Raw genomic sequence first — 27,140 nt, forward strand, 5'->3', positions numbered from 1 at the left:
CAACAGCATCACAGCATGAACACACCACTTTGATGGAAAGACGAAAAGGTGAAAATATATAAGAATTACTCATTTATACTGCTACGCTATTAAGGTAAACACAAAGTTAACAGTATTCACTGTACAGATGGTTCTACATTGGGAGGAGTTGCAAACAACAGCGAGGAAAATACTACAAAAGGATCTAGAGAAACATGGGTAGAAAATAATTCATCTTGGAAAAATGAAAGCTAATGTATCTAGGAAAAATAATCTGAAACATATTCTCAATGAGATGGAGAAACCCTGGGAAGCAGCTACACCGAATGAGAATTAGGGGTGATACTGGACACCAACTTAGACATGAGTTTGGAATGTGATAAGACTAACAATGATTAGTGCAATTTTCAGATGCATGCACAAACATATCACTTTGAAAGAAGAAAGGTAAGTAGAGCATATTGATGCAGCTTTGAAGAAACCACACTTGCGCAATATTTCTCTGATTTCTGAGAATCACATTATTGGAAAGATACTGACAAATTGGAGGGAGGTTCAGGACAGAGAAATGAAAATGATCCAGGTGTACCAGAGGAATTGACTTATGTGGACAGACTACAAGAGCTACATATGTATCGTTTGACTAAGCAATGTCTATGATGGGGACATTATAATAGTCCATAAATATCTGAAGAGTTTAAAACACAAAATATTAAGAACAATTTATTATGGTACACAGCAATATAGCTAAGAGCAATGTGGGAAAAGGACTAAGAGACAGCTAGTTACAGATCCCCTAGCATCAGAGCAGACTGCTCCACCCTGAATCCTACTATAAATTAACTCAAACTTCCAACAGATGTCAGAGGAACAGCCGTGTTAGTCTGTATTCGCAAAAAGAAAAGGAGTACTTGTGGCACCTTAGAGACTAACCAATTTATTTGAGCATGAGCTTTCGTGAGCTACAGCTCACTTCTGTAGCTCACGAAAGCTCATGCTCAAATAAATTGGTTAGTCTCTAAGGTGCCACAAGTACTCCTTTTCTTTTTCCAACAGATGGTGACAGTCCTTTATGGACCAGCTGAGCATAGCCTGAGTGTATAACCAGACCTACTGCTTGTGCAAGTTCAAGTAGGATGGGTTCGGACAGGGCAGCTACACAAGCTCTGCGCCAGACACGAAGTTCCCTATCCTGAAAATTCTTAGCTGAGCAGATCATCCAAAATTTTTCCAGCTATTTTGTGCTGCTGCAAAAGGGCTAGAACAAAAAACAGAAGCTAGCCCTTTAGACACAGTGAGCTGTTAAACTGGGTTAGTAATAGTTCATATTTTATATCCTCCCATCACAGCTTTTCATTCCATCGGTTATGGGCCAATTGTGAAGAAGCTCTCTTTGTAATGCACTCAGATACCATGGTGATGGGAACGATATCAGAATTGAGACAAGTAAGAGAGATAAATTAGGCAGAAGTTTCATTTGTATAGTTTTATATCCTTACACCTGTTTTCATTCTTTAATATTTATAATCCTGTTTCTCTTATTAGCCAGCCTTAGTCTCCATATGTCCCTGCAAAGCTGCTGTTGACATGGTGCTGCCACACAGGCCAGAATCTCCATCACATTCATTCGCGATCGTCGGTAATCACGTGAGCGATGACTTCTCTAACAGTAGTGCTCTGAAATACTTACAAATCACCGTGTTGGCTGTTCTCCATCAAACAAATGCCCTCCTTGCTCCCTACTGGGACATTGCCCAGAAGAGCAACTCATTCCAGGGGGGTATTAAGATTCTAATATTCAATCATTTCTAAATCAGTGGTAAAATTTGGGGAATTTGCAAGAAAGGAAATATTTTAAATTATGGTAAGTTAAGAGCGTGGTCAAGTGCCCGTAAATTTGCTGAGGAACAGATATAACCCCAGAAGCAGTGTGATAGATATTTTAGAAAATAAGACTATGATAGGGCTGTCCAGGAAAGCAGATTCATTTGTAATCGGGGCGGGAGGGGGGATGGGGGCGGAACAGGACCAACATTAACATCCAAATACAAATATTTATCTATAAATGGATCTGCTTATCTATCATTTGAATACTTTGACAGTGGAGTTTGCTCTTCATACGAGACATTGCTATTTACTTGTGTTTCTGTGCAGGATTGGATTATTGTTGAATAATAACGGCAATGAAGTCTTGGCAGCATGGATGGCGGCACAGGCTGTACAAGCCCACCTGGATATGTACTGGAGTGGCTAACCCATGCTGCCATGGCTTCACTCTTATTGTTATTCAAGCTAGCTAGATCAAAGCTAGCTCAGGTCTGGCTACATCTGCTGCAATCACACCTCTGACTGCAGTGTAGACATACCCTCAGTTATCCCTGGGGCCTTTCCAGCCTCTGGAGCAGCCCAGGATCAAGAAGGCACAATGGTGACTTAAAGTGTCTTGTGACCCTCATCTTCCCTGGGCTATGAGAGTTGTGCATTAAATCTCTTTGAAGAGTAGCCCGGAATCTCACCCACAGTGCCTAGGTACTCCAGCACAATTTATACCTACTACCATACTAGTCTCCAAGCTAATAGCACTCACTCTTTGGAGAACTCCACCAGTCAGTGGGCCTGATTCTGTTCTCACACTAGTTTAAGTCACGGGTAACGGCACTGAAAGACAATGGAACTACGGCACTGTGCAACCTGCTCAAATTCAGCACTTAATTCTACATGTCCCTGCTTTCTTTTGTAGGCTTGCCAAACACATCTAAGAATGACCATTACTGCAGGTGACTTAACTTGAATATGTATACCATTAGAGACATTTTACAATTATTTTTGCTTTGCTTTAAAGTGCAAAAATGGCAAATGTACTGATACATTGCTTCTTCAGAATGACACTTAATGTGAAAGGAACCTCCCGAGTCCTCAGATCCATCTGCTCAAGTGAATTCTTCCTCAAAATCCATTAAACATACGTCATCCTAAATTAGTTAAATCATATATCTTGAAGGAAAAGTTTTATGTGAAAGTTTACATTCCTATAGGTCCTTGGCTTTACACCAGTAATCATGTATCCATACTCTTTCAGAGCTATCCAATCAGATCATAATACAGTTCTGCAACAGAAACTTCTATCATAGAAAATAAATGAAGAGAGGACTTTTGATATAAAATAATTATACTAGAAGTATCTTAAGATTGTGCCTTACACCAATAAATACCTGGAAATCCACTGTTAAGAATCAAACCTTCCTATTCAGTACCTATGTGTAATGAAGTGATATGAAAATTGTGAATGGACCACAGTAGAATCTTCTAGGGCAACAAACAGTTAAAGACACAGATCCAAATTTAGCCTTGTTATAAGTAGATGCGGTGCCAATGAACTCTAGGGAGATGCATAGACGTACATTAGAACTGAATTTGGCGCCCAAGCTGAGTTGAAGATCTATTACCACTGAAAGCAAGCCACCTTTCACCTACTGAACTGGCATTTCCTGAAGCAATAACTCCAGTAGGTCACTGGGAGAAACTACCTCTGACAAATTTAATACAGTAGCAACCAAAACACTCAGAATAGTAAGCTCAACACGCAAAAAACCCAAACACACACTGAGGGCCAATTCAATATAAAATCTTGAACATTCAAAACTTTATTTAAACTATTGTTCATTTAGGCACCTAAAGCTCTGCACACTTACGGAGTTTTGCAAAACAAACTAACATAGCTGTATGTCAAAATTCTAAGCCTAACTGGGTTGGTTAAAATAATAACCTAAAAAGGTATGTGGAAGCAGTAGCAGCAAACAGTCTCAAGGAAGATTTACGTGGCTGAATGCATTTTGAATAGCTCAAACTTAAAAGTCACAACCTGACAGTGTATTCATCCTCGCATGTTATCTGGAGTAGACAACCTATAGGGCAAGATTTGCAATGTTCAAGAGTATTACAAGACCGCCTGGGCAGAGAACTGCCATAGTTTCAAAGGGCCGTCATAGAAAGTCTAAGCTCGTACTTGTGCTAGAGCGGACAACTCTCTTTTCCTTTGAGGTCTACAGAGAGTTTAGCAGCTGCAGCACATTTTCAGCTCCCTTACTCGATGACTTAAGCGCCTTTGCGACATCAGCATTGGCAGTATAAACAACACCCCAATCCTGTTCTGTTCTAGTTCCTTTTGTTCAGTACTGGCTTCCACCGTCAAACCTACCCACTCCAACACCGTCTAATTTAACGTTATTGTAATAAAATTTAGAGACTAAGGAAAAAATAAGCTATTTATAGTTCTAAAATCTTCACAAAAAGTGACAGCCTCTTCATGGTCACAGAAAGAAGTGACTACTGCAGCTGGCAAATGGATAGATGGGGCCAAAGCCCCAGGTGCGGTAAATTGGTGTTGTTACATCAACTTCAGACTAACAACTTTGATTTGTAACAGCTGAGAATCTGGTCCAAGGTGTACACTCCAGAAAACTTTCAATTTAGCATAAAGGTCCTCTCCACCTGAATAATGCAGTTATCCACGTAAAACTATACCCGTGGTGTAAATGCAAGTGCTAGTGATTATGGTTAGTATTGTTTTAAAACTTTATTTTCCCTTGAGATGCATGATATTGCATTGTTGCTGCAGCTTTCACTCTCAACAGCAATAATTTAAATTTGTTCTACCCTTTTTCCTCATTACATACCATTTAACTCAACAGCTAAATAAATCAGGTTCTTAGTAATACATAGACTTTAGGTGAGGATTAGAAATACAGTAAATGAAAATGTTCATTAACACATGGTCTGGGTATTGTTATAGATGGGGCCAAAGCTATTATAGAATCTATTAAATCTCTGGAAATGTCCTTAAATACATAAATCTCTTCAGGAACCTTAAAACCTCATTTTTCTTTTGTCAGCTCTAAAGCAAGATTCATTCAATTAACATTTTTTTCTCAATACAGAAAGTAAGAACCTGTTAATAGAGAAAAGTGCTGTCTAGAAGTCTACGGGAACAAGAACTGTCAAGTTCTAATTCCAGCTCTTAACATGGATAACCATTCACTTAACCTTTGTATCATAGTTTCCTTACTTCTAACATACATTAAGGGTGATGTGGGGTTAATGTTTATGCAACACTGAAAACGCAAATGACTGGGTAAGTGCTCAGTATTACTATTATAAATAGTTCCCGTCATCTTTTGGGTATTCAGAAGGCCAACTGCTGCAAAGGAAACAGAATAGTCGCACCTTAATGCAGGTAGATCTTTATGAATTACTCTCGCATTTGCATTAATAGGAGAGATGTGCATGTACAATAAATCCTAGCACATCAAGAGGAGATTGTATCCTTCAGTAACAATGAAAATTTAAAAAAACTCATTAAACACTACATATATTAAATAATCACCTATATAAAGTTGTGAAAACACTTTTATATGCAATTAAACAAAAGCTTTGTTTTAAATCTTTTAAAGAAAAATGTAACAGGTTATTGACTACATTTTTAATTCATTCTTTTTTTTTAAATTCAGTCAGAAATAATTATTTCATTTCATTTCATACTAAATAGAATATATTTATGTTAGTGGATCCATTTAATCATTTCCTGTTAATAATCTTTTCCTTTGCACCTCAGTATCTTTGTTGTCTTTATATTAAACTCTTTTCTTTAATCCATACTATTTTCCCTTTAAAATATTCTTTAATTTCTATTTAGTTTGTGTATTTTTCTGTATAACAAATCTGCATAACTATTAATGCATTGCATTTTATTCACCATATAATGATTTTAAATTGTTCCATAAATTGTCTTAAATAATACAGTGTTTTGTTAAAGGCTCTTTAAATAAAGGCTCATTAAACAAAAACTTAATTACAGCAGGATGACAAGGAGCTGAGAGCATTATGGAAGTCAAACAAGAGACCTTGATTCAAAAGCTTCATTGCCAGGCCCCTAGGATACTAAGTACATGAGCTCATTGGTGGAACAGATTTCAGAGTAGCAGCATGTTAGTCTGTATTCGCAAAAAGAAAAGGAGTACTTGTGGCACCTTAGAGACTAACAAATTTATCCGAGCATAAGCTTTCGTGAGCTACAGCTCACTTCATCGGATGCATTGGTGGAACAGTTTGCCATTTTTCAGGCCAGAGGCAAATTATATCACTGAAGAGATTGACTTAATGACCCACTTTTCAAAGGAGCTGAGCAACCACTGTTCTCATTGAAGTTAATGGAACTTGCAAGTGCTCAGTGACTCTGAAAAATCAGGCTACAAATTAAATTTTTAAAAACAAGAACATTTCAAGAGGGACATCTCTGTTTTATTTTGATTTTTAAGCTATTTCATTATGTTTGGGGTGTAATTTTATTGACTAATAAAACCTCACTTCTAGCTTTGCCAAAATGCCACTGCTTTACTTATAATTCTTCTCCCACTGGTCTGAGCACTTCACTCTTCCTTAAATCCTTTACTGGCTTCTTGTCTTACTAGGTGCATGCGGTATTTTGTCACCATAACCATACCAGAAGCACCCAATGCCGAATTTTAAGAAACTTAAGAAAGAAGGTGCAATATTTTAAATACTCTCTCAGTTCAATGCGATGAATAGGCCTGTTTTATAACAAGAGATGTTGTACAGTTCACTCTGCAATTTCTTGAGCTCTCAGACTAGGAAGGATCTTGGACCTGGTCAACCTCAGGCTCTGAAGAAAGTGGTGTTAGTCATTCTGTAGGTAACTACTGCTGACCTGGGGCAAAGGTGCTATAGTTTGGATGAAACCTAAATCCAAGTAATTAAAAGATAATTTTTGTGCAAGTGAAAGGGTATCCTGACCAAATACCAACTAGATAATTATAATACATTTCTCCTACCTAAAGGCTCAATACTAGTCCAACTAAAAATCAATGGGAGTTGGATTGGGCCCTACATTTCCCCCATCTGCTTTTAATTAGAGACATATTTGGTGAGTCATTCCCATCTCTAGCTACTTATTAGCATAGATAGGCTGTCACAGTGTACCACTGAGGTGGTTGTATTTTACTTGTAAGGGAAAAGAAAAGGAGTACTTGTGGCACCTTAGAGACTAGCCAATTTATTAGAGCATAAGCTTTCGTGAGCTACAGCTCACTTCATCAGATGCATATCGTGGAAACTGCAGCAGTGAGTGAGTAACCCTGTTCAGTCTAAGAAGCATGCTGAGTTTACTTATGGTAAGAGAAGTACATTATGAAGTACATTGCATTACTTATATCAACAGAGTGGAATTTTCTGAAAAGTTTAATTTCAACACCTTCAAAAAGCAGTCAGTGCAAACTGTCAAAAAATGTAACACGATGGCTAACTTGCCTAGCAGTTTTGTCTTGTACTCTGTTGAAGGGAAAGGCATTAACAGAGATGACCTTAGCAGAGCAAATTCAGCCTCAGGGTTTCCACAAAGACTTTGTATCCAGTTAGTAAAGTATTTTCCCATTCCAATTTCATGCCATAGAACTAACATGAATCCCCACTTGAGTCTGTCAGATGCTCTTTCAGAATCTAAAGTCACAATGGCAGTTTTCGTAAGCCTGTCTGAAAGATCAATATCACTATCAGATCTAAGAAATGATTAAGACTGAGGTTTACTATGCAATTACATAAGCTAGACCAATTTAGAGTAACAGGTGTCAGCAAAGATATTGGACCAACAACTCCTTCATCACATCCACCCCCTTTCCCTCCGCTGCCCCCCTCAGCCTCCAATTACCACACACATTATGGGTCAGAAAGGCCTCAATGGACAATGTCTGGCATCACAGCAGGAAATCAGACCCTCCCCTGGCACTGATAATAGTATATGCTCTAGTCATTGGAAACTTTGATACCACCCATACACTCCTCTCTTTTCTCCTTCTCCACTACATGTCTCTTGTGGGCAGTATGCAAGGAGATCATGAGAACAGCATATGCTGCCATTTCTATTCTATCCTACATACTATTCTATATAGGTTTTTATAATGCGCTCATCACCCTAGTATCTGAGCGCCTTCCAATAATGCATTAAGCAACGTGACTACATGTCTATCACATGTTGTTTAGTATGATTTTTTTATTTTAAATATACATGTTGCTATGCTTATATCGGAGAAGGAAAGGACAAAGAAATCATCCTTGCACCAGCAGCAGAAAGTCGTGAGATTTGTGATAGTCCTTAGTTTCTGGGAGAGTTCATTCCAGAGCATCTCACCACCCACCGAGAAGGTTCTGTCTCTCACATGGATTAACTTAACTCTTATTGTTGAGAATTCCATTGTGCCAGGGAGTGCTGTCAACCACAGTCTTCATCTTGGAGCTGTAAACTGTCTTTTAGGTATCCTGGGCCCAGGCCATGGGGCACTTTGAAGGTAAGGAGCAAGACTTAAACTTGATTTCTATGGCAAGCCAGTGTAGAGACTGGAGGACTGGTGTGATGTGATCATGAAGTCTCTGTCACTGTGGAGATGCGCAGCAGTAGTTGTATCAGTTCGAGTTTACTAAGTACTGTGGGTTTCATTCTGAAGTATGCTACATTGCCATAGTCCAGCCAAGAGGTGAAAAAGGCATGATAAGCGAGGCCAGGTCTTCATCCACTAGGATGAGACAGTCTCCAAGCCAACCAGAGATGGCAGAAAGCATTACTCACACTATTGTGATGCGAGAGCTCAGTGCCTGTGAAGAACCCAAAAGTACACTCAGACTATGGACTGAACTGACCAATTGTGGATGTGAACCTTCAGTCAAAGACTGCACCGTGGCTGCAAACTCTTCAAAATACTTTCCTCTGGTCACCCAGCATTATCTCGGCTTCGGTTCAGCTTCAGTCAGCTGTTCTTTATCCATAAGCTGATCTTATTCAAGTGCACAGGGTCATTTTGGCAGACCAGCAAAATGCCTGGACCACTACAGATAATTGGAATATTGATTAGCATGCTTATGGCCAAAAGCAGCTAAATCAGTAGGTCTCAGCAGGCCTCTGCAACAGCCTTAGCACATCTAAGCAAGAAGTCAGGAGGGGAAGGATTGATGGGAGAGCCGACCCTGTGTCCTTCCTGATAAGATCTCTGTTGACATTGCTGAGGTATATGGTTTGGAAAAACAGGAAATTTATCTATATCTGCCCTTTGGGATGTGTTTATCAGGGCCCTCAGGACATCTGTCTAATTAATGGTTTGGGGAGACCTCTTGCTTAAACTTTGAAGTTGTTTGGTTAACAAGTTTTTTTTTTATTGACATATTTTTGTTACTCTAACCCATTAAATAAGGAGAGAAAGTTAAGTGTCTCTTTTAGGGACACTTCAGGGACACAAATTAGGGTCCCCAACAGCAGCTAAAAGACGGGCCAACCAGACAGTTGTCATTCCACTCAAAGACTGCTCCAGACCTCAGTAATTATTGATTTTGGGGGTATTTTACTAACCTGTTGAAGATGTGTGTAAGTGCTTGATATTAAAATAAAGCGTAGCTTTAAGTGAAAGCACTCTTGTATTGTACTGTTTGTGTCAGCCACTTATCAGTCAGACGGCAACGTTTCCACTGATTTATTTCCTGCCACCGCCTCGCGAAGAGCAATAGTTACCAAAAACTTTGGGTTTTAAGAACCACAGTAACACAAGCACTGGAACATCTTGGTTTTAGTGGTGTGGTTATATATGGTGAAGGAAAGATAGAGCGGTTTGTCATTTCCATATTGCTGTCACTTGAGTCCATATCATCTGACCAGTTCACTTAGTGTTTATATGTAGATTTTGAAAAACACCAGAAAGAATATCCTGCGGAAAGAAGCCACTCCCCATCAGTAATCTCAGCCCAAGGCTACCCAAATCAGAGAATTAAAAAGCATTTTCCTCACTGCTCTGTCACCCTGGAAAAGTATTTGACCAGCATGCCAACCTGTCCAAGCCTCTCTGGCCCTCCACCTCCACAGTCCTTATTGCCAGAAAGTTCACTCCCACCCCACAAGACACTAGGTTTTGGGCTCCTATCAGCCAAGTGGGTTCCTTGACTGTGGCCTCCTTATTCCCCAGCTGGCTCTAGAGAATGGGGAATTCTCACTAACTTCAGGCAGTGCACAAGAGGCCACAGAATCACAGACGTAGGGATGAAGGGGACCTTGAGAAGTCTGCGCTAAGTCCAGCCCCCTGCACTGAGGCAGGGCCAAATGTACATAGACCATCCCTAACGTGTTTCTCCAGCCTGTTCTTAAAAACCTCCAAAGATGGTGATTCCACAACCTCTTTTGGAATCCTATTCCAGAGCTTAACTACCCTATAGTTGGAAAGTTTTTCCTAATAGCTAACTGAAATCTCCCTTGATGTACATTAAGCAAGTATCCTACCTTCAGTGAACAGGAGAAAAATTGATCACTCTCCTCTTTTTGTAACAACCCTTAACATATCTGAAGACTTATCAGGTCTCCCCTCAGTTTTCTTTTACGCATGACTCAACATGTCCAGTTTTTTTAATCTTTCCTTTTCTAAAACTTTCATTTTGTTGTTGTTCTCTGGATTCTCTCCAATTTGTCCACATCTTTCTTAAAATGTGACACCCAGAACTGGATACTATACTCCAGCCAAGGCCTCACTGATGCAGAGTACAGTGGGACAGTTACCCCCACCCATGCCTTATATAAGGCACCTAACACCACACACCAGAACAACATTAGTCTTTTTCACAACTGCACCACATTGTTGACTCATTTTTAATTTGTGATTCACTATAACTCCCACCTCCTTTTCAGCAGTACTGCCACCTAGCGAGTAATTCCCCATTTTATAGTTTTGCATTTGATTTTTCCTTCCAAAGTGTAGTATTTTGCACTTGACTTTAGTGAATTTCATCTTGTTGATTTCAGACCAATTCTCCAAGTTGTCAAGGTCATTTTGAATTCTAATTCTGTCCTCCAAAGTGCTTACAACCCCTCCCAGTTTGGTGTCACACACAAATTTTATAACCACACTCTCCACTCCATTATCCAAGTCACTAATGAGAATGCTGACAAGTACTGGATCTAGGACTGACCCCTATAGGGCCCCACTTGTATGCTCTCCCAGTTGACAGCGAATCATTGAGTATAGTCCTTCAACCAGTTTTGTACCACCTTCAAGTAATTTCATCTGCACCATATTTCCCCAGTTTTGCTTATAAGAATGTCATGTTGGGACTGTGTCAAAAGGCTTACTAAAATTAAGATATGTCACATCTACCACTTCCCCCTATCCACTAGGCCAGCAACCCTGTCAAAGAAGGAAATTAAGATTGTTTGACATGATCTGACAAATCCATGTTGACTATTACTTATAACCTTACAATGCTTAAGGTCCTGATAAACTGATTGGTTAATTTTTTCCAGTATCTTTCCAGCTATCAAAGTTAGGCTGACTGGGCTATAATTTCTCAAGTAGTCTTTGTTCTCCTTTTTAAAGATAGGTACTATGTTTGCTCTCTCTCAGTACTCTGCAGCCTCACTCATCCTCCATGAGCGCTCAAAGATAAATTGCTAATGTTTCTGAGATTGCTTCAGCTAGTTCCTTAAGTTCTGGGGTGAACTGCATGAGGCCCTGAAGACTTAAATACAGCTAACTTATTTAAATATTCCTTACCCTGTTTTTCCTACTTTGGCTTGTGTTCCTTCCCCCTTGTTAATATTGTGTCAAATATCCAGTCACAATTTACCTTTGCAGTGAAGACTGAAGCAAAACAGACATTAGACACCTCTGTGAGATGCCAGCTTTCACTCCCTATCCCGTAATAACCCATAATGGGGAGAAAGAGGCACTATAATTCATGCACATGTTGTCCTTCCTCTCCCACCCAATCATCATAATCTCATAACAAAAATTCCAGACAACACGTAGGTTGCCAATAGAGCCCTGACAATGCTTGTTCTTCCAAAGGAATTATGACAGATGCAAAAAGGAGGAATGAAATATTGTTGAAAAAACGGGGGGGGGGACCCTCAGAGTTGTCATAATTCTAAGCACAGAGATCATAAGCAATCCTTTGAAGACATTAAAGCTATTTCACACACTCGGTAGAGCTCAGCAAAACAACCTTATTGTCTCTGTATCGTCAACAACCCAATGTAACAGGTTCTTGGGCACCAGGATGATCTCTTGTATCAATATCTCAAAGATATTTAGGGGATGTTTATTGAGAAGAAAAAACCATTTTCTTAGCTCTGGTCTACGCTGGAGGGGTGTGGGGGATCGATCTAAGTTATTCAACTTCAGCTACGTGAATAACGTAGCTAAAGTTGACGTACTTAGATCAACTTACCCATGGTGTCTTCACTGCGGTGAGTCGACTGCTGCCACTCCCCCTGTTGACTCCACTGCGCCTCTCGCGGCGATGGAGTACAGGAGTCGACGGGAGAGCACTCGGGGGTTGATTTATCAAGTCTAGACTAGACGCAATAAAGCGATCCCCGCTGGATCGATCGCTGCCCGCCGATCTGGCGGTAATGAAGACATACCCTTAGGTTAAATAACTTAGCTTCTCATTTTAACGGTAAACTAGATGGTACTACTCTGGTCCCTTGTAACATTTCCAAGCACACGCTCTCCACAGTAAAAATCTCCATGAAAATTCACAGAAACATTCTTGGTCTATGTACAGCATCCAGTTTTTAAACCGCATCTCCATTGAGCATAACTCTCACAAACCCCAAACCTTTTAGCTCATGCTATCTATTATTAATCAACCTCTATGTCTTTAAGGATATTCACAAGGTTTAATCATATTTATTTGAACATTTTTCTTTTATTGATCATTAATAAACCCCTGAAAATTTAAAACAGGACCTCCTCCATGCAGATGACCCAGGCCTCCTACAGGTTCCCATATATCTTCACAGACCCTGAGGGACCCAAAGGGTTTGAGTGAAAAATTTCTGGGGAAACTTCACCTCCCAATGAAGAATTCAGGAAAATTTCCATGAAGATCTCCTTGTGCAGATTTTTTCCCCCAAAATCCACTCCCACAGAAGATAATGATCAGTCCCAAGAACTTCAGGGACAAATACTGAGTTTCTGACCACCAATACTCGTACTCTTTGGAGTAATCACACATAGCTCGGACCTCCCAGGAGGACAGTTCAAAGCTGTCATTTCTAACTGTGATCTTTCGAACGTAAGAGAACAGCATACAACTTTAAACAAGAACTCCATTTAATATGTAATCTCAAAAATCCACAACAGTAGATATTTCTCCATCTTTGACAATTACAATAAAGCCGGCAATATTTTATTGTTCTGGTCTATTTCTATTTCAATATTGTATTTTGTATTTGTATTTTACAGCCCCTCTTCTCAAATGCTTAGATGTTCATAGCCACACACTATCTTGGCAACAAAAATAATAATAATCAGCTGTTGTGCTTGCAGCCAGGGCCTAAAATAACTTGTAAAAGTCAGTGTACATACTAAAGAGAATGAAGTGTCAATTACAAGCAGTGACTACACAGCAGGCATCTGTACTCTACAGTAATTGCACAATCCAAAATACAGCCCACGCTCCAGGAGCCTCCAACTTCTCTCATCTGAAGGTCTGTTCATCAGAATCCTATCAGCACAAGTAATTGCTGTTCCCTGGTGCTGCAACAGGAAAGCTGGTCCCAGGGAAGCTTCATCAGCAAGCAAACACCTGAAATTGAATTCCTGGTGGCATAGGTATATCAGTCTATTGGAATAATAGGACAACAGCCCCACTAATACTTTGGCTAATTTTTCCCACATCCACACAAGTTGATAAAGTTATATGATTCCAAGCTAAAGCTAAACTTTCACTGTTTTCTACACCCATGCTGGGTGGGATTTTCAGTACACTAACAGCTGAGGGCAGCGTGCCTATTCTCAAAGGCATTGTGCATGCTTTTAATTTTTCAGTGGGCAGTTTTACATAACTATATTTTTGAGGCATACTGGTATAGATTCTTTCCTCATTTTAATCACTTTTATACTTATAACACCATTGACTTCCCAAGTTACTCCTGATTTACACCAACAACCAGGAGAAGAATCATATGGATTGCTTACACTTTTAATAAAAATAACATTAGTAAATAATAGCTTTTAAAAATTGAGAGTTCTGTATACTGTAATTTAAGTCAGTATGTAACTGGCACAGATGTGATTTGGTTTAAGGTTACAGAACACTCATTTCCCCTGTAATACCCCAACCCCTCATCTGGATCTTTGCTTTCTAGATGACAGAGTAGAACCAAACATAAAATATGAAACTAGTATGGCTCTAATCAGCTGGTCAGCAGATACTATGGTAACAGGCATGGTACGAAAACCTTGATAGAACAGATTGGTTGAATTAGTCACTTGAAATCTAGGAATCAGATTTTCAAAAGTGTTCAGAATTGCTTAATTCTCCCCCCATTGAAGTCAATTCCGAGGCAGTGTTTGCCCAATGCTGAGAACTTTTGAAAAACCCACCCTATGTCTTCTACATGAAAACCGAACAAGAAAGTGTCTGCAATACTTCAATCCTTATTTCCTTTCAAAGTCTTTGAAGCACTGTTTTCTTGTGAAAGTCTATGAGGAGACACTTTCCTACATTAATTTGAAATGTAATGGTAACTGAAATATCATTATTGTTATGTTGCTTTAATATACAGCAAAAGTGAAGGGTTTCATAAAGTGTCCATATAATAAACAATATAGATCATGCACTTATTGACTAGGCAAAAAATCTGATCATATCTACTTCTGGAGGGGAAAGTATGCCATTTTTAGGGTTCTCTCTTTTAGTATGTGCTTCTATCAGATATTGCACAATCATTTGACACTGTCTATAGTTGAGATAAATATGTTTATTCTGAGAAATACTGCAGCTTTCAAAATTTCTGCAGAATGACATCACCAAACAAAACTGATCAGTTTTTCAACACACCAAAAGCAATCCTGTGTAAAGGCTAAACAAACGTATATGCAAATACAGAAGGCTTAAGATATACAAATAGCTAAGTGAAGAAATTGTGAACGGAGGCCAAAGGAAATTAGCCAGGAAGTTTGATTTCTTTGTATGGTGGGTAGCTTAAAACAAATGGTGGTATTCTTTTCAATTTGTAATTGAAAATGGCTCTATTCATTAAAGGTTTAGCACCTTGTTTCTACTTAGAGGACAGCTTGGAAAAAAAAAAAAGCTTTAAATCAAATTCACACACAAGATCAAAATTAATTCTTGCTCTTATTTAATCATTTCACAGGGAGAACTCCTAGCATATTTTAATATTTCTTAGAATTTATATTAGTTTTAGAATAGAAAGAAAAAGAGTTTACTTCTTGTCTACTTTGTGTAGCAACAATTATTTTAGACATATTCTTCCATCTCATACAATGTCATGAAAGCAATTTTTTATACTTTATCAATTTTTAATTTGATACAGTCTCTGGTCTGTTTTCCCTTTTCCTTTGATTGCTGGGTCTCTCTTCTCATAAATGCTCTTTCCATAGGCACAATACAAAAGCAATCCTCCCTTGGTTACTTCTTTGCTTTGAAGAATGACACACACATAAGAGTATCAACATCTGGGAACTCTCCACAGCTTAAAAAAAAATAAAAAAGGTTGTGTCTACAGTTACTCAAAGATTCCAGCTCAGCGGCAATGTGATGCACTAGCAAGCAGGAGTGCTTTTTCCTTCAGCATGTTTACCCAAGAACAATGATCTACCAAAGCCAACTTCTGAGTATTTGATATCTTACGCAGAGGGAATAAAATAAACCTGAGACTGAATTAAAAACTAGGGCTGCACTGTTGATTTTTGTAAACTTATGAAACCAAACTCTGAAGGTCTTCTCTTCTGGGACTGAAAGGCCGTTAGACTAAGATTTTATATTTAATTACACTGGCAAAGTCAATCCTGTCTCTGACACAAGCTCATTTCTCCTCGACTTCTCTTCTAATTTGAAAAAAGCCCCCTAATGTGTTGTCATTAATCCAAAATATAATTTACACAAATTTCCCTCCCAAGAACCTTCTAGAGAAGAAGTAGCCTGGGGGAGGTAGAGCTTCAACAGCAAAAAGGTTTCATTTTATGTCTTTGGTAGAAGAGTGTCATTTATTTTGTATAATTGCATAGTATTATAAAAAGAGAGGGATATTGGTCTTCTCATTTCCCATGCCATCAGTGAAAGGGGTCATGACCCTCCAGCCATTTGCCTCATAGTTTTTAATTTTTCATCTTGATTTTCTGGAGGGAAATTTAACCCGTCTGGTTTTCCATTTCACAAGGTCATGAGCCATGAGGGAAAAAATAACTTGGAAAAATACAGACTTATAATCTTCTCTCAATATGTCAGTTATAGAGTATTACATAGATTTTTTTGGTTAATCAAGACAAACATAAGGGATTAAAAATTCTCCCTGACACCATCATACTGCAATTGAAATATGGGCGCTGAATATTGTAAGGACTTTTTCATTTACATGTATTATCTCTACCTGTTCTTCATTTATAGACTGTGCGCTTTCAAAGTAACACTGTATGCAAGCCTTACACGCGAGCCCTGATTTCTTGTCAACACAAAGAGGTGAAACGCTGGCCCCACTGAAGTCAATGGAAGTTTTGCCATGGACTGCACTGGGGCCAGGATCTCACCAGAAATATGCAATTAGGGCATTTCCTTACCTAAGGGGGTGAAGGCTGGTAATACAGTGAAGTAATCTAGAAGTGCTCAAGTGGCCTGCTAGAAACTGGGAAGTTTCTCTTGTGATTTTGTGTTTCCAGTTCAATAAGACACTTACCAGAGGTGGTGAATTTTCTAAATTTTGATAACCTATTTGCTTGCTCTCTACCCCAAGGAGGAGGGTGTAACCTAGACCCAGTCTAGTGTATGCAAGGGGAATTTACAGGCTATTGCAGTTTTCAGCAAACATTGCTGACACTTTCTTTTTTTTTTTTTTTAAATGTCCATAATTTTCTCCTATCCCTGATGTTTAGGAAGGTTTTTGGAGGATTATGTTCTGTGTGTTACAATGAGACATGTATAGTCAGTTCACGCCAACTATTCTGGCAGATCTATGCCTGTCAAACTGGACAAGTAGGATGTGCAGTGACTTCATAAACGGGAAAGGATTTCATTAGGCTCAGCTAAAACTTAAGCTGATTCCCACAGGCCATGAACTGAAGTAATTTTTACATTTCTTATAATTTTTCATTTTTATTTAACCACCTCCCCCAACCTAACAAAGGTTCTTTTCAGATGAGAATTATATATTATTTATTTGTGTTACATAAAGCCTAGGGGTCACAGTCATAGACCATGACACTATTGTGCTAGGCACTGTACAAAGATATATGAAAGCCATTTCTTGCCCCACAGAGTTCATAATCAAAGTAACTACAAAGCCAGAAGTTTGAAACTACACCTGGGTTTCCTACTGTCATGTCAAAAAAATGTAGTTACTTACTTTTAAAAGTGGGAAAAGCCTGTTTCATTCTTGTTTAACTCAAAATGGCTGAATGGAATTTCTCAGTTTAAAAAACATCTCCACTAGTCACAGAGAATCATCAGTACAAAAGGAAAGTTAAGAGGGTCTGAAAAGTGGGATTAAAATGAAAACTGTTTGCAACTTTAACTATACTTTTCGCTACCAGCCAAAGCCACAGTATCATCAGAACCTCATGAGTGGAACTAGGCAAAAAAAATTTGGAAAATGGTAAATTTGCCAAAAAATGTACTGTTCAGGATATCAAAACTATTTATGAATTTAAGTCAAATTCAGTAAATAGTTTTAGCCAAAAAAACCCAAAAACAAAAAACATTTTTAAAAATTCTGAAATGTCAGAATGTTTCATTCAGCCAGAACAATATATTTGTGATTTTTCATTTTGTGAAGAAAAACAAAACACCATACCGTTAGCTCAAAACTAACCAATTTTTTTTCCTGATTTTCAGTTGGGTTACTGAACCAAAAAATCAGCTATTTTGTCAACTCTACCCTTGAGCTGTTTAGATTCTTTTAAGACTATAACTCAAGTTACTTTCATATCATCCTTGGATCTCTGTATATTTAACAGATACGGCAAAAGCAGCAATTTCAATAAAGAAAATAAGTCACCTCAAATGACACATATTTCATCAGAGAGCTACTGTATATTTCACTGCAAGCATAAATACCTAATGATCCCCCTATGTTTCATGAATTTCTCTAAGAAATGGAATTTTATTCTACTATGTATCATCCTGGAGAGCAGGGGTCTTCAAATTTTCTTTTAAAAAAGCAATTCTTGTTCAAATCTTGTGGCATCCTCCAAGTATTAAAAAATAGCAACAGAAAATGGTGAGTAAGGCTATACATGACTGGTTTCTGATATTGTTTCTTTAAGCTGCTTCACAATCTACAGACTAATCAAATTTATGTGAACTGCGATCAAATGAAGCTCGATTTCTTTCCCCAGCACATTAAGCACACACACACAGCTGCTACTCACAGTAACTTTAATTACAGACAAAATCACCATTAAATTACTAGTGAAATTGTCAATTAGCATGTAAGGTACCCTCACTACACTTGGTAAATAGAATGGGAAGCCCAGAGTATAGGGCGAGCTTTAAAAAAAAAAGGCACCTCAAGAAGCTGATGGGCCACATTCTCATCTGGCGTAGGCTGATGTAGTACCACTGAAGTGGACGGAGTTATGCTGATTTTCATTAGCTGAGAATCTGGTCCAGAGTAAGATACTGAACTCCTCAAGCACTTCGTCAATATTTGGAAGTTTACACCTGATAAGCCAAAGTGTTTTTTTTAAGTCACCGAGAGTTGGTTTACACTAGGAACTTATGTTGGTATAACTACGTCACTCAGGGGTATAGAAAATGCACACCCCTGAGCAATGTAGTTATACCAACTTAACCCATGGTGTACAGAGCGCTATGTCTAGGTGTGGACTTCTCCCGTTGACATAGCTACCTCCTCTGGTGGAGGTGAAGTACCTACACTAACAGCAGAAGCTCTCCCAGTGGCATAAGTAGCGTATTCACGAAGTGCAGCTGCGCTGCTGTAAGTGTAGACAAACCCCAAGAAAAGCATTACCATTTTCCACATCCACACTGGCACTATCCTTTAGAGGAAGAGGCACTGCTACAGTAACTGCTAGAAAAGGAGGGTTTTCAAGGAAGTGTTGAGAAGGGACATCTTTACAAGAAAGGGGTGAACAATGTCTCATACCGAGATGCTTTATAAAGAGTCGCCCAATGCCCAACAAGGGATCCACAATGGGTACTGAAATCAGTCCACATAATCCTGGTTTCTTCTAATCATCAGAAGAACATTACTGATTTCCTATTTCCTCAAGCCTCATTCAATTATTGGTCATTTCATGAAAGTTAAATCCTATTTCCAGATCATTATGTCCCCAGGACTACACACAGAAAGGATTGTCCACTAGACATGACCTGTTCATCGTTAGGCCTTTTCAAAGGTTTTCTCCTAACGTCTAAGTCTTAAGTTATGGAGATAACGAGAACTGAACTACTTGCAGTATTATCATCCCTTTCTAGTAGGATTTGGAGTATTTATTTATTTTCCACTCACTAGTTTTAATCAAATATTATGTTGACCATAATCAATTTCTTAGCTCTGGAGAAAAAATTACAATTATCTGCAATAAAGTAGGTGTGTCTAAGGAACAGGAAAAATCAATGAAACCATCTGTCTGACATTCCCACAACATTATAAAATAGACATTTAATTAACTGCTTTCCTACCAAAGTCTGCCAGCTTTAATTCCCCCGTGTCACTGATCAGAAGGTTCTGTGGTTTCAGGTCCCTGTGCAAAATGTAACGCTGGTGGATGTAAGACAGTCCTCGTAGTAACTGAAATAAAAATAACTGAAAAAGAGGGGGACAAAAAAATGACTTCTGTTAATATTTGTATGTAATAAATCAGATTTCTACACAATCTGCAGGGGATTTGTATTTTATGGTAACAATTTCTTATGGCTTCATCGTCATACAACTGCCCACTCTCCAATTTTTTAAAACAGTTTTCAAATGTAAAAATAAGGAATATATTTTGCAGAAAACGATCTCCAATCCACAAACCCCACCGCTTCACACACTGAATTTACCTGATTTAAAACAACACAAGAATACTACTACAAGCAGAACGCTCAGTTTCTACCAAACTGTAATTATATTCCATTTATCCATATAGCCTTAGTGATTAGATGATAGCCTGGAGACAGATGTGTATCTGCACTAATTATAGGAAACAATAAGGTAGGGTGGTGGTGGGGAGACAGGACCAGGGAATGGGATAGAGGAGCTAAAACAAACAAAATATTAAGGGTATAAACAACTCTCTCTGCTTCTCCAAAATGATTTGCAAAAATGACGCAGGTAGGGTTTCCCCCCAAAAGTTTGATAGGAGTCAGCTGAGTTTTTTATTTTAAAAAAACCCAGTAACACAGGTTTCACTGAAATTGAGGCTATTTTCCACACACTAAAAGGTCTTTAAGGTAGGTTGAATTTGACACTCCTTGCCAGTGCCCATTTTAAATGTCCACCAGACTCTACAAATGCTTTAGTGTTTAGCTTTCCCTTTGTGCAGTTGTGCAATTTGTTCTTATGAAAAAGAGCTAGATGATTTTTTTCAGATTTTCATGCGTCTTCCGATAGGCCCTGCCACTAAAGGATGGCAAATCTCACCCTTGTATTAACATACATCTGGTTTGTTGAATACAGATTTCGCAGAGGTTGTCTATGCATACACCTTTTTAAAAAAGCTATGTCTGCTTGGACACAAGCCCTTCCTGGTATTATAATTATTAGAAGAAATATTCTGGTTCCCACGAGGAAACGGCACTATCCCCTGTATTTTAGATATGCGAGGTTCACATGAGGTCATGGAAGAATTACTCTTTACCTATTAGTCAAGTACTTGGCAAATAAAGATGACCTCCTGCAAGACTTGGGGATCCATACCACCAAACCCAAAGATTTGGAAAAAGTCAACGTAGGCACATTAATAGTCACTAATTAGCTAGCAACACAACCCCTACATTTATTTAAAGAGTATTCAAATGAGAAAACATACTAAATAAGGTTATGAAATCTGATTATAGAAGAGAATAAAGCCTGACATGAAAGGAACAGAAATGTCACATTACTCAAGTTGAAACAGATTTAGTTACATTCCATTCCCCCTCCCCCGCAAGTGCAGACACAATACTACTGTATGTTTTGCTATTTAGTCAGGGCACAAAGAGCCATATCAATCAGCTTCTTGCCCAGGTTCAGCTTAACAATGTGCTGAGGAAACGTAAGAGCAGTATACCGTTAAAAAAAAAAAAGCAGGAAAGTGATAAGTAACATACAGATTCCTTTGTGAATTAGTCTCTTAGCCCTGGTCTACATTATGAGTTTACGTCAAATTTAGCAGGGTTTTTAGGTAGATTTAACCCTGCACCCATCCACACAACAAAGCCATTTTTGTCGACTTAATGGGCTCTTAAAATCGATTTCTGTACTCCTCCCCAGTGAGGGGATTAGCTGAAATCACCATGCCGGGTCGAATTTGGGTTAGTGTGGACACAATTTGACGGTATTGACCTCCGGGAGCTATCCTACTGTGCTCCATTGTGACCACTCTGGACAGCACTCTGAACTCAGACACACTGGCCAGGTAGACAGGAAAAGCCCCACAAACTTTTGAATTTCATTTCCTGTTTAGCCAGTGTGGCAAGCTGATCAGGATAGGTGACTGTGCAGATCTCATCAGCAGAGGTGACCATGGAGTCCCAGAATTGCAAAAGAGCTCCAGTGTGGACCAAACGGGAGGTACTGGATCCGATTGCTGTATGGGAAGACAAATCCGTACGATCAGAACTCTGTTCCAAAAGATGCCAAAATATTTGAAAAAATCTCCAAGGGCATGAAAGACAGAGGCTAACACCACGTGAAACTTAAGGAGCTTAGGCAAGCCTACCAAAAAACCCAAGAGGCCAACTCCCACTCGGGGTCAGAGCCCCAGACATGCCACCTCTATGATGAGCCGCATGCAGTTCTAGGAGGTGCCCCTACCTCTGCCCCACCTCTGTATGTGGACTCCTGCACAGGGGGAGTCACACACAACAGGGATAAGGATTTTGGGGACGAGGAAGATGATGAAGAGTGGCAGGTTGAAGATAGCGCATACCAGGCAAGTGGAGAAACCTTTCTCCCTGACAGCCAGGAACTGTTTATCACCATGGATCCAATACCCTCCCAACCTGGGCTCCCAGACCTTGAAGGCGGAGAAGGCAGCTCTAGTGAGTGTACCTTTGTAAATATAATACACAGTTTAAAAGCAAGCGTGTTTAATGATTACTTTGCCCTGAAGACTTGGGATGCATTCGTGGCCTGTACAGCTACCGGAAAAGTCTATTAACATGTCTGGGGATGGGGCAGAAATCCTCCAGGGACATCTCAATGAAGTTGTCCTGGAGGTACTCCCCTCCCAAAGCCTTTGCAAAAGGTTTCTGGGGAGGGCAGCCTTATTGCATCCTCCATGGTAGGACACTTTACCACGGCAGGCCAGTAGCACATAGTCTGGAATCATTGCATATGAAAGCATGGCAGCATGTGGTCCCAGTGTTTGCTGGCATTCAAGCAACATCCGTTCTTTATCTCTCTGTGTTATCCTCAGGAGAGTGATATAATTCGTGGTCACCTGGTTGAAATAAGGGAATTTTATTCAGGGTACATTCAGAGGTGGCCGTTCCAGCTGGGCTGTTTGCTGAACAGAAATCATCCCCGCTGTTAGAGACGTGGTGGGGAGAGGAGTGAAGCGATCATCCCAGAGAATTGGGTGGGTGGGAGGGTTAGTTGGGTTTGTGCTGCACGTTAACCCGAAAACATCAGCCCGTCCTTTTAAATGGCGAACGTGTCTTTTTCAATTTTAAATCTCCCTTTTTTCCTTCCAAATCTGCAAATGTTTCAACGCTGCAACTAGCATCTCCGTCCCAGAGGCTAGCGTAGATAAGGCGGTGAAAAAAACACACTTGCGATGAAATGTTCTGAGCTCATGCAGTCCACTCAAACTGAAAGAGCCCAGCAGAATGCGTGGAGGCAGACAATGGCAGAGCCCAGAAAAGCACAAAATGAACACGAGGACAGGAGGGACGCGGGAGAGGACAGGTGGTGGGAGCGACAGGAGAGGTGGTGGGATCAAGAGGAAAGGTGGCGGCAACATGATGAGAGGAGGCAGGATACAATGCTGAGGCTACTGAAGGATCAACCTGATATGCTCCGGCATATGGTTGAGGTGCAGGAAAGGCACAGACCGCCACTGCAGCCCCTGTGTAATCGACCGCCCTCCTCCCTAAGTTCCATAGCCTCCTCACCCAGACGCCCAAGAACACGGGCGGGGGTGTTCGGGCCCCCAACCACTCCACCCCAGAGGACTGCCCAAGCAACAGAAGGCTAGCATTCAATAAGTTTTGAAGTGCAGTGTGGCCTTGTCCTTCCCTCCTCTCCCCCCTCCCCTACCCCTCATGGGCTACCTTGGCAGTCATCCCCCATTTTTCTGATGAATTAATAAAGAATGCATGAATTTTAAACAACAACGACTTTATTGCCTCTGCAAGTGGTGATCGGGGGGGAGGAGGGAAGAGGAGGGCAGTTGGCTTACAGGGAAGTAGAGTGAACCAAGAGGGCAGGTTTTCATCAAGGAGAAAAACAGAACTGTCACACTGTAGCCTGGTCAGCACTGAAATTGGTTTTCAAAGCTTCTCTGATGCGCAGCGCGCCCTCCTGTGCTCTTCTAACCGCCCTGGTATCTGGCTGCATGTAATCAGCAGCCAGGCGATTTGCCTCAACTTCCCACCCTGCCATAAATCTCTCCCCCTTACTCTCACAAATATTGTGGAGTGCACAGCAAGCAGTAATAACAATGGGAATACTGGTTTCTCTGAGGTCTAACTGAGTCAGTAAAAAGAAAAGGAGTACTTGTGGCACCTCAGAGACTAACCAATTTATTTGAGCATAAGCTTTCGTGAGCTACAGCTCACTTCATCAGATGCATACTGTGGAAACTGCAGAACAGTATTCATCCGATGAAGTGAGCTGTAGCTCATGAAAGCTTATGCTCAAATAAATTGGTTAGTCTCTAAGGTGCCACAAGTACTCCTTTTCTTTTTGCGAATACAGACTAACATGGCTGTTACTCTGAAATGAGTCAGTAAACTGCACCAGCATGCTTTTAAATGTCCAAATGCACATTCTACCATCATTCTGCACTTGCTCAGCCTGTAGTTGAGCAGCTCCTGATTACTGTCCAGGTTGCCTGTGTACGGCTTCATTAGCCATGGCATTAAGGGGTAGGCTGGGTCCCCAAGGATAACTATACGCATTTCAACATCCCCAGTGGTTATTTTCTGGTCTGGAAGGTAAGTCCCTTGCTGCAGCTGTTTATACAGACCAGAGTTCCTGAAGATGCGAGCATCATGCACCTTTCCCGGCCATCCCACGTTGATGTTGGTGAAACGTCCCTTGTGATCCACCAGTGCTTGCAGCACCATTGAAAAGTACCTCTTTCGGTTTATGTACTGGCTGCCTTGGTGGTCCGGTGACAAGATAGGGATATGCGTTCCGTCTATGGCCCCACCACTGTTATGGAATCCCATTGCAGCAAAGCCATCCACTCTGACCTGCACGTTTCCCAGAGTCACTACCCTTGATATCAGCAGATCTTTGATTGCATTGGCTACTTGGATCACAGTAGCCCCCACAGTAGATTTGCCCACTCCAAATTGATTCCCGACTGACCGGTAGCTGTCTGGCATTGCAAGCTTCTGGAGGGCTATCGCCACTCGCTTGTGAACTGTGAGGGCCGCTCTCATCTTGGTATTCTTGAGCTTCAGGGAAGGGGAAAGCAAGACAAAGTTCCATGAAAGTGCCTTACATATGTGAAAGTTTTGCAGCCGCTAGGAATCATCCCAGACCTGCAAAACTATGTGGTCCCACCAGTCTTTGCTTGTTTCACGGGCCCAGAATCGGTGTTCCATGGCATGAGCCTGCCCCATTGACACCAGGATGGCCAAATTGCCGGGGCCTGTGCTTTGAGAGAAGTCTGTGTCCATGTCCTCATCAGTCTTGTCACTGTGCTGCCATTGCCTCCTCGCCTGCTTTTGCAGGTCCTGGTTCTGCATATACTGCATGATAAAGCGTGAGGTGTTTACAATGTTCATAACTTCTGCAGTGATCTGAGCGGGCTCCATGCTTGCCATGGTATGGAGTCTGCAAGAGAGCAGAATGGCAGCGGAAGCGGTCATTCAGTGACGATGGTTTGCAGACCTACTGCACCGTCTGCTGCCAGGACAAAAGCAGCCGAGCAGTGTTGCAGCGGAAGCGGCCCTGGGGGACCACCAGGAGAGCAGTGGCAGCAGAAGCAGTGGCTGACGACCTGCAAGGTGGATTCATGAGAGCAGGAGAGTAGAGTTGCAGCGGAAGCCCATGAGACACAACATGGAGAAATTCGCTATCGAGACAAGAGCAGGAGAGCAGAGTGGCAGCGGAAGCGGTGGTTCGATGACGACGGTTAGCAGTCCTACTGCACTGTCTGCTGAAAGCAGTATGGCGCCCGCATGGAAAAAAGGCACGAAACGATTGTCTGCCTTTGATTTCACGGAGGGAGAGGCGACTGACGACATGTACCCAAAACCACCCGCGACAATGTTTTTGCCCCATCAGGCATTGGGAGCTCAACCCAGAATTCCAATGGGCAGCGGAGACTGTGGGAACTGTGGGATAGCTACCCACAGTTCAACGCTCCAGAAGTTGACGCTAGCCTCAGTACTGTGGATGCACTCTGCTGACTTAATACGCTTAGTGGGGACACACACAATCGACAGTATTAAAATCGCTTTCTAAAAATCGCTTTCTATAAATTCAACTTAATTTCATAGTGTACACATACCCTAAGGTGCCACAAGTACTCCTCATTTTTTTTTTTTTGTGAATTGTAGTGAGCATGGAGTTTGTGGTGCATAAAAACCATTTTTAGGGCAGGAAGTAAAACTGGCTTTCATTATGGCCTTAGAATTTAGATTAGGTATTATCAAATGGCTTCCCAATAATTTTTGAATACAAAAATGCGAAATAGGGCCAGTTTACGCAACCATCCAAGAGGTATTTGACCACAAAGATGGATTTTAAGTGTGCAAAGAAACCACAAGCATTTCAGATTACTAGAACACTATGATACCAAGAATTCATATATAATACTTTAGTTCAACTGCCTTTAAGGCAATGGATCAAAATGATCTTATGTGCTATGTCCAAATAGGAAACAAAACAATACAACTTCACAATGAACGAAACATAATGAATTACAGGCTCTCTGAGAACAGAGTTGGAAAAAAAAACCTCTTAGCTTTATTCAGCCCTCAATGTAGTTTTCATGATAACTTCCATGACTAAGCTAATTAATTTTCTTGCATAAATTACTATGGTCTTAATTGTCCTGGGGAGCGGAGGGGGGAAAAACAGTGGGAGAAAAAAAGCCCACTGGAAACTTTATAAGGTGAACCATGTTGCATTTTCCCCCTTCTTTCCTGAAGGGAAGATTTTTGTAATCTTGGCCCGAGGAAGGACTTCAAAATGGGGCTCTAGAAACAGAAAACCAGTAGTGTCATGGAAAATAGGCAGCAAAGCTTCACCACATGCCTTTATGCCACTGGCCCTTTCCACCTCCTTCTGAACCCATCTGCACAAGACCCCCACCCATGGGGAGCAGAAGCCCTGATGTGGAGTTAGTGCCACCTGGATAACCATTAACTCCCACCTAAATTTCTGATCAGATATCAACTAGGTTAGGAGGGTTATGTGCCACTTATAGTGGTCATTCCTCTGTCTTTACCCTCTCCCACCTGCAATATGCTCAATTCTAATTGTCATGGAGCCTCAACCTGGTGGTTTGTGAGAGGGACTCTGAGGAGTATGCAGCTGAAACAATGACTCCTCCTAGCTCTGCCAGAATCTTTAGCTCTCTCCCACTCGTGTAAGCAGAGGGGACCCTACAAATCTATGTGCTTAAGTTCTTCTGTCAATAAAAAGGTAAACAAGTCAAGTTCTGTGGACACTATGGACCTATTCACGTACCTGCTGTAGTCAATGGCAAATCTCTTATTGACTTCAATGGGCAGAAGGATCGAGCTGTGTATGGGGATGGAGATGG

The 27,140-nt window shown here is 40.6% G+C and overlaps 1 protein-coding gene across 3 annotated transcripts in view; it reads right to left on the bottom strand.

Moving 5' to 3' along the window:
- The window catches only part of CDK14 (cyclin dependent kinase 14), a 495,570-nt gene that overhangs the window by 213,594 nt on the left and 254,836 nt on the right, over positions 1 to 27,140 (bottom strand). For all 3 annotated transcript variants that reach the window (XM_073334004.2, XM_073334007.2, XM_073334006.2), the window contains one exon: positions 19,690 to 19,813. In XM_073334004.2, coding sequence (XP_073190105.1) covers positions 19,690 to 19,813 — 124 coding nt within the window. The remainder of the gene's footprint in view (positions 1 to 19,689; positions 19,814 to 27,140) is intronic.

This window comes from Lepidochelys kempii, chromosome 2, assembly GCF_965140285.1.
Source record: "Lepidochelys kempii isolate rLepKem1 chromosome 2, rLepKem1.hap1, whole genome shotgun sequence".
In the NCBI taxonomy this organism is placed as follows: domain Eukaryota; kingdom Metazoa; phylum Chordata; order Testudines; family Cheloniidae; genus Lepidochelys; species Lepidochelys kempii.